Here is a 16,269-nt window from a genome sequence, read left to right as displayed (position 1 = left end):
CTTTTGTTTCTTTCATCACATTCCCAGTGAGTCAGAAGTTTACACATACACTCAATTAGTATTTGGTAGCATTGCCTTTAAATTGTTTAACTTCGGTCAAACTTTTCGGGTAGCCTTCCACAAGCTTCCCACAATATGTTGGGGGGAATTTTGTCCCATTCCTCCTGACAGAGCTGGTGTAACTGAGTCAGGTTTGTAGGCCCCCTTGCTTGCACATGCTTTTTGAGTTCTGCCCACACATTTTCTATAGGGTTGAGGTCAGGGCTTTGTTATGGCCACTCCAATACCTTGACTTTGTTGTCCATAAGCTATTTCGCCACAACTTTGGAAGTATGCTTGGGGTCATTGTCCATTTGGAAGACCCATTTGCAACCAAGCTTTAACTTCCTGACTGATGTCTTAAAGATGTTGCTTCAATATATCCACAGAATTTTCCGGCCTCATGCCATCTATTTTGTGAAGTGCATCCGTCCCTCCTACAGCAAAGCACCTCCACAACGTGATGCTGCCAACCCCGTGTTTCAAGGTTGGGATGGTGTTCTTCGGCTTGCAAACCTCCTCTTTTTCCTTCAAACATAACGATTGTCATTATGCCCAAACAGCTCTGTTTTTGTTTCATCAGACCAGAGAACATTTCTCCAAAAAGTATGATCTTTCTCCCCATGTGCAGTTCCAAACCTTAGTCTGGCTTTTTTATGGCAGTTTTGGAGCAGTGGCTTCTTCCTTGCTGAGCGGCCTTTCAGATTATGTCGATATAGGACTCATTTTTACTGTGGATATAGATACTTTTGTACCTGTTTTCTCTAGCATCTTCACAAGGTCCTTTGCTGTTGTTCTGGGATTGATTTGCACTTTTTGCACCAAAGTACGTCCATCTCTAGGAGACAGAACACGTCTCCTTCCTGAGCGGTATGACGGCTGCGTGGTCCCATGGGGTTTATACTTGCATACTATTGTTTGTACTGATGAACGTGGTACCTTCAGGCGTTTGGAAATTGCTCCCAAGGTTGAACCAGACTTGCTGTCTATTTTTTTATTTTTTTCCCATGATGTCAAGCAAAGAGGCACTAAGTTTGAAGGTAGGCCTTGAAATACATCCACAGGTACACCTCCAATTGACTCAAATGATGTCAATTAGCTTATCAGAAGCTTCTAAAGCCATGAATTTTCCAAGATGTTTAAAGGCACAGTCAACTTAGTGTATGTAAACTTCTGACCCACTGGAATCGTGATACAATGAATTATAAGTGAAATAATCTGTAAACAATTGTTGGAAAAATGACTTGTCATGCACAAAGTAGATGTCCTAACCGACTTGCCAAATCTATAGTTTGTTAACAAGAAATTAGTGTAGTTGAAAAACAAGTTAATGACTCCAACCTAAGTGTATGTAAACTTCTGACTTCAACTGTAGATAGCAGTCCTCCGAGCCAGATAAAGGGGTTTACATACAGCTTGAAGGACCACTCCGAGCCTCTCAGGGCCTTTCTTACATACAAGTTATGGTTCTGTCACTATGGTTCTACCTATACTAAATAAAGCAAGACACGTACAGTACTTACAATATGCAATTAAGTTTAATCCACTATTTTAAAAATCAAAACACACAAAACATTTCACACAGGAGATGACAGCTGTCACTACATTTAAGTGCTGTTGATCTTCATGGATCACATCGTGAACCTGAACAACATTTGACATGGTAAGACCATAGACAATTAGCATATTCTTATTGACCTGAAGATCTAATTGGGCTCAGCTTCTTACAGACCAGTCACTGGGTTCATGAGACATTCGATTGGTTGTTTGAATTATCATACAGTTTGCTAGAATGAAGACATAAACAGAAATGTCTCCAAATAAATAAATAAATAAATACAGTTAATCAATACACATAGGCAATTTTAACTTTAAATACAAACAAACTCAAGCATATAAAGCCCCAAACACCATTTCTATATTAATGAGTACATTTGGATACATATTTTGAACAGAAATCCAACAGTTACAAAGTGAGCTAGTGAGACATTCCTTCCTCATTTCCTTCCTCATTTCCATTTTGTGGCACAGACACTGGTGATTTGCTTAAATGTGAACTTATTTTTAGCCTCGCTCCACCAACCAAAATCCCACCTTCTACAGTGATAATTCTCAATTTGTATCAAGGCTGTCCTTCCATTGAAAATGTGTTACTTCTTGCAACGCCTCACCTCACGACTCCTTTCCCACGTGTGACCTACTTGTATGTATGTACTGACATGCATGTGTAACTGATAGATGACCACACACTACATTTTTTTACATTTATGTCAATTGTAAAGTATTTTTTGTTATGTGTAAGACCAGCTGTTGTTGGCTAATGTGGATCCTAATCAATCAAATCCCATTCCATCGTTGCAAGTTTTAACGAACAGTAAGTCTAACGTAGTTGTGCCATTTTCTTATGTTCAGTAAGTTACCTTCTTTGGGGTCAAAGCTTAGCCTTCTTTTCAATGTCTTGTTCATTATGATCGTAATGTACTTACATAAATAGGTATCTGTTAGTCTTTTTCTTTCCTTAAATCTGTATTTTAGCATCGCTGATGAAGCTCGTCAGAAAATCATTCTGCCAACTTCAAACAACACCTGAATAAAACAAACCAAAAGATTAGTGAGAGGATATAAAACATTGAATGATGAGGCCACATTTTGTTCTTTATAATGCTAGAAACAATATAATCTTAAATCATAACCATCACCAGAACATAAACCATGTAGTTAGAGAGGTTTGTGCGCGTTAGGGGTTTCTGACCTCGATAGTGATGAGGATGACGATCATCCACTCCAGCCGCAAGCTGTGCTTCTCACTCAAGTGGTTCCTCATTAGGTCTGTCAGCTCAGTGCAGTGCTGCAGTTTCTCATTCACTACCTGAAAAACAACAGGACAACAGGCCCCACTGCTGCAAATGGATTTCAATGCCACTATAATTTCTTGCATAACGACAAGAATTTTGTAAGGTTTGCTGCCTATGACTAAAGTGGACTATATCACAGAAGAAACAACATATCTCCATTTACAAGTAATACTGCATCTGCTTCCAAATCAAATATTATCAGATATGATCCATAAACTCATACTAACGATGAATAAGACACAGACCATATGTAAAATATATGCACCCATGACAGTAAATCGCTTTGGATAAAAGCATCTGGTAAATTACATATAATTATTATTATATTATAGCCCCCCCCCCCCCCCCCTACCTTGACCCGGCGGTTGATGTTGAGGAACTGACACGTCTTGTCATAGAGCATCTCCAGGTTCTCTCTGTCCCAGTAGAAGTCTGGCGTGATCAGCAGGTCAGAGCTCAGGTTGATGCAGTGTCTGGAACAACATAACAGCAGGTCAGAGCTCAGGTTGATGCAGTGTCTGGAACAACATAACAGCAGGTCAGAGCTCAGGTTGATACAGTGTCTGGAACAACATAACAGCAGGTCAGAGATCAGGTTGATGCAGTGTCTGGAACAATATAACAGCAGGTCAGAGCTCAGGTTGATGCAGTGTCTGGAACAACATAACAGCAGGTCAGAGATCAGGTTGATGCAGTGTCTGGAACAACATAACAGCAGGTCAGAGCTCAGGTTGATACAGTGTCTGGAACAACATAACAGCAGGTCAGAGCTCAGGTTGATACAGTGTCTGGAACAACATAACAGCAGGTCAGAGCTCAGGTTGATGCAGTGTCTGGAACAACATAACAGCAGGTCAGAGCTCAGGTTGATACAGTGTCTGGAACAACATAACAGCAGGTCAGAGATCAGGTAGATGCAGTGTAAAATGTAATACAACTCAGTTTGTACAAATGTTTTATAAAACAAGAGTAGGGCTGAACCCAAATATTCGACTGGTTGATAGGCTGTTGGTCGACCGATATATATATTTTTTAGTCGAGCAGTATTAAATAAATAAATACACACAGTTTGGACACACCTTTATTTTTTACTATTTTCTACATTGTAGAATAATAGTGAAGACATCAAAACTATGAAATAACACATATGGAAAAATGGTGTAAAAAATAACACCAGAAAAAGTGTTTTATATTTGAGATTCTTCAAAGTAGCCACCCTTTGCCTTGACCGTTTTGCACACTCTTGGCATTCTCTCAACCAGCTTCACGAGGAATACTTTTCCAACAGTCTTGAAGGGGTTCCCACATTATGCTGAGCACTTTTTGGCTGCTTTTCCTTCACTCTGCAGTCCAACTCATCCCAAACCATCTCTATTGCGTTGAGATCAGGTGATTGTGGAGGCCAGGTCATCTGATGCAGCACTCCATTACTCTCCTTCATGGTCAAATAGCCCTTACACAGCCTGGAGGTGTGTTTTGGGTCATTGTCCTGTTGAAAAACAAATTATAGTCCCACTAAGCGCAATCCAGATGGGATGGCATATCGGTGTGGTAGCATGCTGGTTAAGTGTGCCTTGAATTCTAAATAAAATCACTGACAGTGTCACCAGCAACGCACCCCACACACCATCACACCTCCTCCATGCTTCACGGTGGGAACAACACATGCGGAGATCATCCTACTCTGCATCTCACAAAGACACGGCGGTTGGACTCATCAGACCAAAGGACAGATTGCCAATGGTCTAATGTCCATTGCTTGTGTTTCTTGGCCCAAGTAAGTCTCTTCTTATTATTGGTGTCCATTAGTAGTGGTTTCTTTGCAGGAATTCGACCATGAAGGCCTGATTCACACAGTCTCCTCTGAACAGTTGATGTTGAGATGTGTCTGTTACTTGAACTCTGAAGCATTTATTTGGGCTGCAATCTGAGGCTGGTAACTCTAATTAGCTTATCCTCTGCAGCAGAGGTATCTCTGGGTCTTCCTTTCCTGTGGTGGTCCTCATGAGAGCCAGTTTCATCATAGAGCTTGATGGTTTTTGAGACTGCACTTGAAGAAACGTTCAAAGTTCTTTAAATTTTCCACATTGACTGACCTCCATGTCTTAAAGTAATGGTAGACTGTCATTTCTCGCCATAATATGGATTTGATATTTTACCAAATTGGGCTCTTCTGTATACCACCCCTACCTTGCCACAACACAACTGATTGGTTGAAAACGCATTAAGGCACACCTGTTAATTGAAATGCATTCCAGGTGACTACTCATGATGCCAAGAGTGTGCAAAGCTGTCATCAAGGCAAAGGGTGGCTACTTTGAAGAATCTCAAATATAAAATAAATGTTCATTTGTTTAACACTTTTTTTGGTTACTACATAATTCCATGTGTCATTTCATAGTTGATGTCTTCACTATTACTCTACAATATAGAAAATAGTAAAAAATAAAGTAAAACCCTGGAATAGGTGTGTCCAAACTTTTGACTGGTACATTATGTCTTTTTTTTAATGGCACATAAGACACCGGGCTTATTTGCACCCATTTCAGTGAACTAATCCATTGAGGAGGCTGAGACTAAATCATCGCGGAGGCTGAGACTAAATCATTGCGGAGGCTGAGACTAAATCATCGCGGAGGCTGAGACTAAATCATCGCGGAGGCTGAGGCTAATCCATCGCGGAGGCTGAGGCTAATCCATCGCGGAGGCTGAGGCTAATCCATCGCGGAGGCTGAGACTAATCCATCGCGGAGGCTGAGACTAATCCATCGCGGAGGCTGAGACTAATCCATCGCGGAGGCTGAGACTAATCCATTAAGGAGGCTGAGACTAATCCATCGCGGAGGCTGAGACTAATCCATCGCGGAGGCTGAGACTAATCCATCGCGGAGGCTGAGACTAATCCATCGCGGAGGCTGAGACTAATCCATCGCGGAGGCTGAGACTAATCCATCGCGGAGGCTGAGACTAATCCATCGCGGAGGCTGAGACTAATCCATCGCGGAGGCTGAGACTAATCCATCGCGGAGACTGAGACTAAACCACTGCGGAGGCTGAGTCTAATCCATTGCGGAGGCTGAGACTAATCCATCGCGGAGGCTGAGACTAAACCACCGCGGAGGCTGAGACTAATCCATCGCGGAGGCTGAGACTAATCCATCGCGGAGGCTGAGACTAATCCATCGCGGAGGCTGAGACTAAACCATTGCGGAGGCTGAGGCTAATCCATCGCGGAGGCTGAGACTAATCCATCGCAGAGGCTGAGACTAATCCATCGCGGAGGCTGAGACTAATCCATCGCGGAGGCTGAGACTAATCCATCGCGGAGGCTGAGACTAATCCATCGCGGAGGCTGAGACTAATCCATCGCGGAGGCTGAGACTAAACCATCGCGGAGGCTGAGACTAATCCATCGCGGAGGCTGAGACTAATCCATCGCGGAGGCTGAGACTAATCCATCGCGGAGGCTGAGACTAAACCACCGCGGAGGCTGAGTCTAATCCATTGCGGAGGCTGAGTCTAATCCATTGCGGAGGCTGAGACTAATCCATTGCGGAGGCTGAGACTAATCCATTGCGGAGGCTGAGACTAATCCATTGCGGAGGCTGAGTCTAATCCATCGCGGAGGCTGAGACTAATCCATCGCGGAGGCTGAGACTAATCCATCGCGGAGGCTGAGACTAATCCATCGCGGAGGCTGAGACTAATCCATTGCGGAGGCTGAGACTAATCCATCGCGGAGGCTGAGACTAATCCATCGCGGAGGCTGAGACTAATCCATCGCGGAGGCTGAGACTAATCCATTAAGGAGGCTGAGACTAATCCATTAAGGAGGCTGAGACTAATCCATCGCGGAGGCTGAGACTAATCCATCGCGGAGGCTGAGACTAATCCATCGCGGAGGCTGAGACTAATCCATCGCGGAGGCTGAGACTAATCCATCGCGGAGGCTGAGACTAATCCATCGCGGAGGCTGAGACTAATCCATCGCGGAGGCTGAGACTAATCCATCGCGGAGGCTGAGACTAATCCATCGCGGAGGCTGAGACTAATCCATTGCGGAGGCTGAGTCTAATCCATCGCGGAGGCTGAGACTAATCCATTGCGGAGGCTGAGACTAATCCATTGCGGAGGCTGAGACTAATCCATTGCGGAGGCTGAGACTAATCCATCGCGGAGGCTGAGACTAATCCATCGCGGAGGCTGAGACTAATCCATTAAGGAGAATGCAAGGATGGCACAGTCCAAGAAAAAGAGGAGTGTGGCTGCAAAATGCACGTCTCTCTCCTGCCAATTTGTGCACATTCATTGTTTCATAACTTCAATTGTGTGAATTGTTTGCGTTTGATTGTTAGTGTCTATCAATTCCCCATGACATATATCACCAGTTGTACATGTACTGTTATCTACAATGTTTGTCTGCTTACGGTAATGTCTGTTAATACATGTTATTATTCCAGTCTTTTACCGTTCTCATTGTCGGAGTGAGTGGACACATATGTTTGCAGAGCACACAACCTATGCTACACTTGTGAGAAACAAGTTTTGGTTCATTTGATTCCATTTAGGAGATTGTCAATTTAGTCATTGTCTTTTGTTTGGAGTGCTCTTGTCAATGTTGAGTAACCTGATTACGCATAAAAGTAGGCCTATAGGCTACCTGGCCTGCTCACAAATGTAGGCATATAAATGTGCCCATTTGGGTATCTCATAGTATTTCTGATTGGCTTAAAGCACCTCCCCTAATGAGTTGCGGAGCTCCTCAAAATCATTTTTTTCCCACCTCAAACAGCAAGCTAACAAAGTCTGTTTTTACATTCATTGAGAATGACAATGCAATTTTCACATAGTTGGCAATGGCAATATAAGTTACTTTTAGGTTTGTATCATTTACGCTGGGATAGAATTTTGATTAACCACGTGACAATGATTTTGAGAAACAAAAACTTATTATAAATGAAATTAAACTGTTCCACAAAAATGTGCATATGAAAACCATAACTGGCATGCAGAACGGTAGAAATGGCAAGATAAATTGGCATTCCAAATGAAAACGTTTGCAGACTCCACGTGTAGACTATTACTGACATCTTCAGGAGAGTAGTGGCAGAATCTGCGAAAGCCAGTAGGAGCGGGAGGAGGATAGTCGGGACAGGTTAAGGTTTTTATCTTCTGGTCATCTTGATCTCTGGCTCCCTCTTGACCTATTTCTGTCTTACTTCATTAAACAGTGAGCTTAAAGCATCAGACAAGCTCAATGTATACATAATTGATTTCCTTAAAACACAGTGTGTCTATATATGAAAAAAAAAAAAAAAACGTTTAAAAATGTTTACCAATTGATTGGAACAAACGACTTTCGGTCGACCAAGATTTGTTTTAATCCAGGACAGCCCTAAATAAGAGTCACAGCTTTAAATCGACTTTACCTCAAAGAAAAGAGTTCTCCGATCTTCTGCATAACCTCTGCTCTGGACAGCTTTATTTTATTCCCAGATTTCAGCATCTGAATGGGAAGTGCATATAATCTAGTCAGTTGGGAGGAACCTATGGCAAATGATTTTTACAGCGACAAACAATTCGTAATGATCATTTTACGTGATTCTCTACTCAAGATTTGAGATTATTGTTTCTCAAGTGCGGAGATCCAAACTGTACACAGATTATTGTTAACCTACCTCTGGAATTGACTGAATCGACTCCACAAAGTCATCCAAAGCCACCTCCCATATGGCCAGTTTCACTGAAACAAAACCCAGACAGACGGGAGAGCAGTATCAGACTGTAAGGATAAATCACCACAGTAGTGTATATACACCTGGACCGTTTAGCATTACTGCTTTGTTTCATTCATTAACAAAAAACAGTAACATGAAAAAGGTTCCAGCTAACCTGACAAAGAAAGGGCATTTGAAAATGCAAATTTATCCAGCACGGCCTTGTCAGGATCTATTTCACTGTTCAGCAGGAAGTTACCACGTTGTAGCTTTGAGTTTCCCCTGGGTTGAACAAAAGACACTGATCACTAAAGACAACAATTGACAAATTGTGCCCTATCCCATCAGAGTAATACAATTGTTATCATCCAAATGAAAATGAAATAAACGCTAAATGTTAAAGACATATCATATTAAGTCATTTATTTTTCAGAAATCTACAATTACATTTTACTGTAATCTATATAACATGATTGAAACTGCAATAATTGATCTGTAACGACCAACCATATCAGGTGACGTACTCTCCAATAGTGTAGTTGATCTCTTCATTTTCCCAGTGGACCAGAGCTACCTCGTAGGGATGAATCTCATGCCGCTCCAAGAGCCTCATCACTTTCTTCATCTGAAAAACAAAGCAGTTCAATAGCAAGAAATGTCATTATTGATCTGTAACTGACAATATCTGCAGCTCCCTCTACAAATCACCTGCTAACATGCTGACCACACCGCTGGCATTGCAAAATAAATGTATACATACATGTTATTCAATCATTGCGCCCACACTGCTCGCAAGCGTCTGCGCGGCCAGGCGCTAAAATAGAACTTGGTTCTATTTGTGACGCTCAAAGCGCTCCAAGTCCTGCCTCTCCCATCTCCTCATTGGTTTTTATGAGCATATACCCATATGGGTGATTGAAAGGTGAGGTCCACACTCAGTTCATATTTTGTGGTAATGCACCATAAAGTTGGTTGCCAACTATCAAATAAAGTCCAAAGAAGAAAAAGAAGCCTGAAGGAAGGAGGAGAGATGACGAGAAATTAATTTGGTTTACCGTTTTATCTGTGGATTAATTGTCGGAGTAGAGGAGCTTGTGCATTTCAGCTAAAATAACCCAATGTGTATATCCCTGGACAAATTAGCTAGCAACAGCAAGCTAGCTAACTAAATTGCCATAAATGTTTATTGCTTTTTGACCTGTCCCCAAATTAAAATAATTGGTTCAGAGTTTATTTTGATATTTCAACCTGTGTGTCCTGATCGTGTCTGGTGTGGGTGAACAAAATCCACTTTTGCCCATGCGGTTTGGTCAGCATGTTAGACTACCTGGTTCAAGAGAACCACAACTTCCCTTAGTGTTTTTTAAGCGAGTGTAATGTGATCTTTTTTTGTTATTATCAGAACTATAATTACTATTGTGACTTCTTATGTGCAATAGGATCAGAATTCTTCTTACGGTTTTCTCTTCAACATTCCAAAAGACCACTGATCCCTCCCTAGAGGTAAAAATGGCTTAATTAATTCATACTCAAGACAAAACAATAAGCTGTGTAAAAGACAAAGACATAACAATAACATACAGAAAAAAAGAGGACATACCTGAAGAAGAACATTGTTGCATTATCACTGGGTTTTTGGGCATTGTCAGTGCATATTACGAGTGCATTTGAGGCATCTGAAATTAAAATATATTATAATCAAAATGTGTCTTTTGTTACATTGCACAGCCATGAAAAGAGTAAGCAATTAGCCTACAGTAGCCATGAAGTAAAGTAAAAAGGTGTTGGCCTACCTCTTGGTAAATCTACTTCGTAGAAGCCGTGGGCTATGAGGTCATGGCAGAGTGTTGGCAGATGGTACTGGTCTGCTGTTGCATAGGCAATGCACTGCATCATATCCTATGGGGTCAGATAGAACATTGATTTAAACATTGTTAATGACATTTTAACCCCACATTATCAAGAATCAGAATTGGGTGATATCAGATGTTAAGATAGGGCTCAAGTCTATATGCTCTGATGTGTGTGGGTCTGTACTGTCCCTGTATGTACCTCATACAATTTCCTCAAATCTATTCCATTCACACGTCCATTCAGCCCACCATCCATCCATTCATTCGTTCATTTATTAAGCATCTCCCAGTCCCCTAATCTGATTGATGGACGGACGGCTTCACCTTGTCCTCCTTTGGGGTTGGCTGATTGGTTCTGGATGGTTGTTTGGTCCTGGGGCCTTTAGGAATTTTTTTCCCACTTCCAAGCACGGTCACTGGTTTCATCACTGATTTAACAGGAACTGTTGAATAAAACCTTCTCTGTATACTGAAACTCCAGTGTCTGGTGGATGTGGGCTGACCAGGGACAGCTGACTGAACACAGGTGTTAAAATGTCGTGCCGCATACAAAACATCTCGTCTGACAGTCCAGCCATGGTGTTGGACGTGTGTGCTTGAGTGACACGTCCTATGATGACCAGAGCCTGTGGTGGTCCAGGGAGCTAGTAGAGTTCTAGGTGGTACATGCGGCTTGATAGGGTCTGACAGATTGACAGAGGTGAACCTATAGGCACATGTCCTACTCCCCAAAGGCTTCTGGGTCCTCAGTCGGCACAACAGTGTCCAGAACATGTTATGGATTGGACTATACACAGGAATGTGAAGAGATGAGAAAACATAAGCATACTGTATTGACTAGCTAAATCATGGAGCCAACATATCTCTGAGGTTTATGCTACTCAAGAGGAACCAATTTGAATACTTTCACACAAAGAAATGCATCATGGACAGTACATTACTAACGTTTTAGCTATATGCATTCATTTCTTGTATCAGGAAAATTGACCTTGGTTGAATGGAAATGCATGCAATAGCTAAGTAGCTAACCAGATGACAATAAAGGTTCCGGACATTATGGTCATTGGTTACTAGAATGTAGCTGTTCCTGATGGTCACAATAAAGCACGAGGCATGTATGCCACATCAACCCGTCCATGAACAAAGGCTCGTGCACAAGCACTTGCAAGGTAGCTAGTTAGCTTCAAATCAATGAGAGTTATAGCTAGCTAGTTTAAAGAAAATAACTCACCAAATCAGGCTACTAAAACAAGAAGATGCTTGTCATGTTAAAATAACTACAGTATCTGCGTTGAGTCACATCTAACTCGGTGTGAGCAATGTGCATTCGATGCTCATGACAGTTTGAAGGCAGCCTTGTTGTGCATAAAGTTTAATTTGAACAGCTACTGCATTTCCTGGTTGCGGTGACGCAATTTTGCGTCATCCTCGACTAGAGGATTTTGAACAACAGCACCCCTTGTGGTAAAATGAGAGACAACGTTTTCTGTTGCCTGGAAACTCTTGGAAACCGCACTGTATCGCAGGCACTTGGTTGAAACCATCAACTAAGAACTCCCCCCTATACAGTTGAAGTCGGAGGTTTACATACACGTAGGTTGGAGTCATTAAAACTCGTTTTTCAACCACTCCACAAATGTCTTATTAACAAACTATAGTTTTGGCAAGTTGCTTAGGACATCTACTTTGTGCATGACACAAGTAATTTTTCACTTATAATTAACACTTATAATTAACTGTATCACAATTCCAGTGGGTCAGAAGTTTACATACACTAAGTTGACTGTGCCTTTAAACAGCTTGGAAAATTCCAGAAAATTATGTCATGATGTTTAGAAGCTTCGGATAGGCTAATTGACATAATTTGAGTCAATTGGAGGTGTACCTGTGGATGTATTTCAAGGCCTACCTTCAAAAGCAGTGCCTCTTTGCTTGACATCATTGGAAAATCAAAAGAAATCAGCCAAGACCCAGAAAAAATATTGTAGACCTCCACATGTCTGGTTCATCCTTGGGAACAATTTCCAAATGCCTGAAGATACTACGTTCATCTGTATCAATCAATCAATCAAATGTATGTCACAATGTGCTGTACAGAAACCCATCCTAAAACCCCAAACAGCAAGCAATGCAGGTGTGAAAAACTCCCTAGAAAGGCCAGAACCTAGGAAGAAACCTAGAGAGGAATCAGGCTATGAGGGGTGGCCAGTCCTCTTCTGGCTGTGCTGGGTGGAGATTATAACAGAACATGGCCACATTTTTTAAATGTTCATAGATGACCAGCAGGATCAAAAAATAATAATCACAGTGGTTGTCGAGGGTGCAGCGAGTCAGCACCTCAAGAGTAAATGTCAGTTGGCTTTTCATAGCTGATCATTCAGAGTATCTCTACCGCTCCTGCTGTCTCTAGAGAGTTGAAAACAGCAGGTCTGGGACAGGTAGCACGTCCGGTGAATAGGTCAGGGTTACATAGCCGCAGGCAGAACAGTTGAAACTGGAGCAGCAGCACGGCCAGGTGGACTGAGGAAAGCAAGGAGTCATCATGCCAGGTAGTCCTGAGGCATGGTTCTAGGGCTCAGGTCCTCAGAGTGAGAGAAAGAAAGAAAGAAAGAGAGAAAGAAAGAAAGAGAGAAAAAGAGTGAAAGGGAGAGAGAATTAGAAAGAGCACACTTAAATTCACACAGGACACCGGATAAGACAAGATAAATACTCCAGATATAACAGACTGACAGCCAACCGACACATAAACTACTGCAGCTTAAATACTGGAGGCTGAGACAGGAAGGTTCGGGAGACACTGTGGCCCCGTCCAACGATACCCCCGGACAAGGCCAAACATGAAGGATATAACCCCACCCACGTTGCCAAAGCACAGCCACCACAACACTAGAGGGAAATCTTCAACCACCAACTTACCATCCTGAGACAAGGAGAAAAGCCCACAAAGATCTCCACAAGAGCACAACCCAAGGGGGGCGCCAATCTGTACAAACAATAGTACTCAAGTATAAACACCACGGGACCATGCAGCCGTCATACCGCTCAGGAAGGAGACGCGTTCTGTCTCCTAGAGATTAATGTACTTTGGTGCGAAAAGTGCAAATCAATCCCAGAACAACAACAAAGGACCTTGTGAAGACGCTGGAGGAGACAGGTACAAAATTATCTATATCCACAGTAAAACAAGTCCTACAGTGCCCTGCGAAAGTATTCGGCCCCCTTGAACTTTGCGACCTTTTGCCACATTTCAGGCTTCAAACATAAAGATATAAAACTGTATTTTTTTGTGAAGAATCAACAACAAGTGGGACACAATCATGAAGTGGAACGACATTTATTGGATATTTCAAACTTTTTTAACAATTCAAAAACTGAAAAATTGGGCGTGCAAAATTATTCAGCCCCTTTACTTTCAGTGCAGCAAACTCTCTCCAGAAGTTCAGTGAGGATCTCTGAATGATCCAATGTTGACCTAAATGACTAATGATGATAAATACAATCCACCTGTGTGTAATCAAGTGTCCGTATAAATGCACCTGCACTGTGATAGTCTCAGAGGTCAGTTAAAAGCGCAGAGAGCATCATGAAGAACAAGGAACACACCAGGCAGGTCCGAGATACTGTTGTCAAGAAGTTTAAAGCTGGATTTGGATACAAAAAGATTCCCAAGCTTTAAACATCCCAAGGAGCACTGTGCAAGCGATAATATTGAAATGGAAGGAGTATCAGACCACTGCAAATCTACCAAGACCTGGCCGTCCCTCTAAACTTTCAGCTCATACAAGGAGAAGACTGATCAGAGATGCAGCCAAGAGGCCCATTATCACTCTGGATGAACTGCAGAGATCTACAGCTGAGGTGGGAGACTCTGTCCATAGGACAACAATCAGTCGTATATTGCACAAATCTGGCCTTTATGGAAGAGTGGCAAGAAGAAAGCCATTTCTTAAAGATATCCATAAAAAGTGTTGTTTAAAGTTTGCCACAAGCCACCTGGGAGACACACCAAACATGTGGAAGAAGGTGCTCTGGTCAGATGAAACCAAAATTGAACTTTTTGGCAACAATGCAAAACGTTATGTTTGGCGTAAAAGCAACACAGCTGAACACACCATCCCCACTGTCAAACATGGTGGTGGCAGCATCATGGTTTGGGCCTGCTTTTCTTCAGCAGGGACAGGGAAGATGGTTAAAATTGATGGGACGATGGATAGAGCCAAATACAGGACCATTCTGGAAGAAAACCTGATGGAGTCTGCAAAAGACCTGAGACTGGGACGGAGATTTGTCTTCCAACAAGACAATGATCCAAAACATAAAGCAAAATCTACAATGGAATGGTTCAAAAATAAACATATCCAGGTGTTAGAATGGCCAAGTCAAAGTCCAGACCTGAATCCAATCGAGAATCTGTGGAAAGAACTGAAAACTGCTGTTCACAAATGCTCTCCATCCAACCTCACTGAGCTCGAGCTGTTTTGCAAGGAGGAATGGGAAAAATGTTCAGTCTCTCGATGTGCAAAACTGATAGAGACATACCCCAAGCGACTTACAGCTGTAATCGCAGCAAAAGGTGGCGCTACAAAGTATTAACTTAAGGGGGCTGAATAATTTTGCACGCCCAATTTTTCAGTTTTTGATTTGTTAAAAAAGTTTGAAATATCCAATAAATGTCGTTCCACTTCATGATTGTGTCCCACTTGTTGTTGATTCTTCATAAAATAATACAGTTTTATATCTTTATGTTTGAAGCCTGAAATGTGGCAAAAGGTCGCAAAGTTCAAGGGGGCCGAATACTTTCGCAAGGCACTGTATATAGACATAACCTGAAAGGACGCCCAGCAAGGAAGAAGCCAGTGCTCCAAAACCTCCACAAAAAATATCATACTTTTTGGAGAAATGTCCTCTGGTCTGATGAAACAAAAATTGGACTGTTTGGCCATAATGACCATCGTTATGTTTTTAGTAAAAAGGGGGAGGCTTGCAAGCCGAAGAACACAATCCCAACCGTTAAGCACGGGGGTGGCAGCATCATGTTGTGCGGGTGCTTTGCTGTAGGAGGGACTGGTGCACTTCACAAAATAGATGGCATCCCGAGGATGGGAAATTATGTGGATATATTGAACCAACATCTCAAGACATCAGTCAGGAAGTTAAAGCTTGGTTGCAAATGGGTCTTCAAAATGGACAATGACCCCAAGCATACTTACAAAGTTGTGGCAAAATGGCTTAAGGACAACAAGTCAAGGTATTGGAGTGGCTATCACAAAGCCACCTCAAAGCCGCCTCAATGCTATAGAAAATTTGTGGGCAGAACTGAAAAAGCGTGTGCGAGCAAGGAGGCCTACAAACCTGACTCAATTACACCAGGTCTGTCAGGAGCAATGGGCCATAATTCACCCAACTTATTGTGGGAAGCTTGTGGAAGGCTACCCAAAACGTTTGACCCAAATTAAACAATTTAAAGGCAATGCTACCAAATACTAATTGAGTGTATGTAAACTTCTGACCCACTGGGAATGTGATGAAATAAATAAAAGCTGAAATAAATCATTCTCTCTACTATTATTCTCACATTTCACATTCTTAAAATAAAGTGCTATCCTAATTGACCTAAAACAGGGAATTTTTACTAGGATTAAATGTCTGGAATTGTGAAAAACTGAGTTTAAATGTATTTGGCTGAGGTGTATATAAACTTCTGACTTCAAATGTAGATATTCTGTTTTATTCATAAGGCGACCTAACCCACAGAAAGATAATGTAAAGTATTGACACAGCAACAGAAGGCAGATAACTGGATAA

At 42.0% G+C, this 16,269-nt stretch overlaps 2 protein-coding genes across 2 annotated transcripts in view; both read right to left on the bottom strand.

The window, feature by feature from the left end:
- The window catches only part of LOC110505847 (ensconsin), a 448,490-nt gene that overhangs the window by 167,270 nt on the left and 264,951 nt on the right, over positions 1–16,269 (bottom strand). The gene's annotated exons all lie outside the window — the stretch shown is intronic.
- Positions 1,562–11,880, bottom strand: rmnd1 (required for meiotic nuclear division 1 homolog). The gene is made up of 12 exons (XM_036962631.1): positions 11,696–11,880; positions 10,789–11,251; positions 10,405–10,510; positions 10,212–10,287; positions 10,069–10,108; positions 9,136–9,236; positions 8,787–8,893; positions 8,573–8,637; positions 8,324–8,400; positions 3,247–3,367; positions 2,792–2,908; positions 1,562–2,625 (listed from the first exon to the last, which is right to left on the bottom strand). The coding sequence occupies exons 2-12, from the start codon at positions 11,236–11,238 to the stop codon at positions 2,593–2,595; spliced, it is 1,293 nt and encodes a 430-aa protein (XP_036818526.1). The 5' UTR covers positions 11,239–11,251; positions 11,696–11,880; the 3' UTR covers positions 1,562–2,592.

This window comes from Oncorhynchus mykiss, chromosome 25 (genome assembly GCF_013265735.2).
Source record: "Oncorhynchus mykiss isolate Arlee chromosome 25, USDA_OmykA_1.1, whole genome shotgun sequence".
Taxonomy (NCBI): domain Eukaryota; kingdom Metazoa; phylum Chordata; class Actinopteri; order Salmoniformes; family Salmonidae; genus Oncorhynchus; species Oncorhynchus mykiss.
The sequence above is the reverse complement of the archived record's forward strand: the minus strand, read 5'-3'. Positions and strand labels throughout refer to the sequence as shown.

Coding starts and splice junctions, on each gene's coding strand:
- rmnd1 (XM_036962631.1), bottom strand. CDS start 11,238: ATGTTCTGGACACTGTTGTGCCGACTGAGGACCCAGAAGCCTTTGGGG. Junction 10,109..10,211: donor GCAACAATGTTCTTCTTCAG/GTATGTCCTCTT, acceptor TTTTACCTCTAG/GGAGGGATCAGTGGTCTTTT. Junction 8,638..8,786: donor AAATGCCCTTTCTTTGTCAG/GTTAGCTGGAAC, acceptor GTTTTGTTTCAG/TGAAACTGGCCATATGGGAG.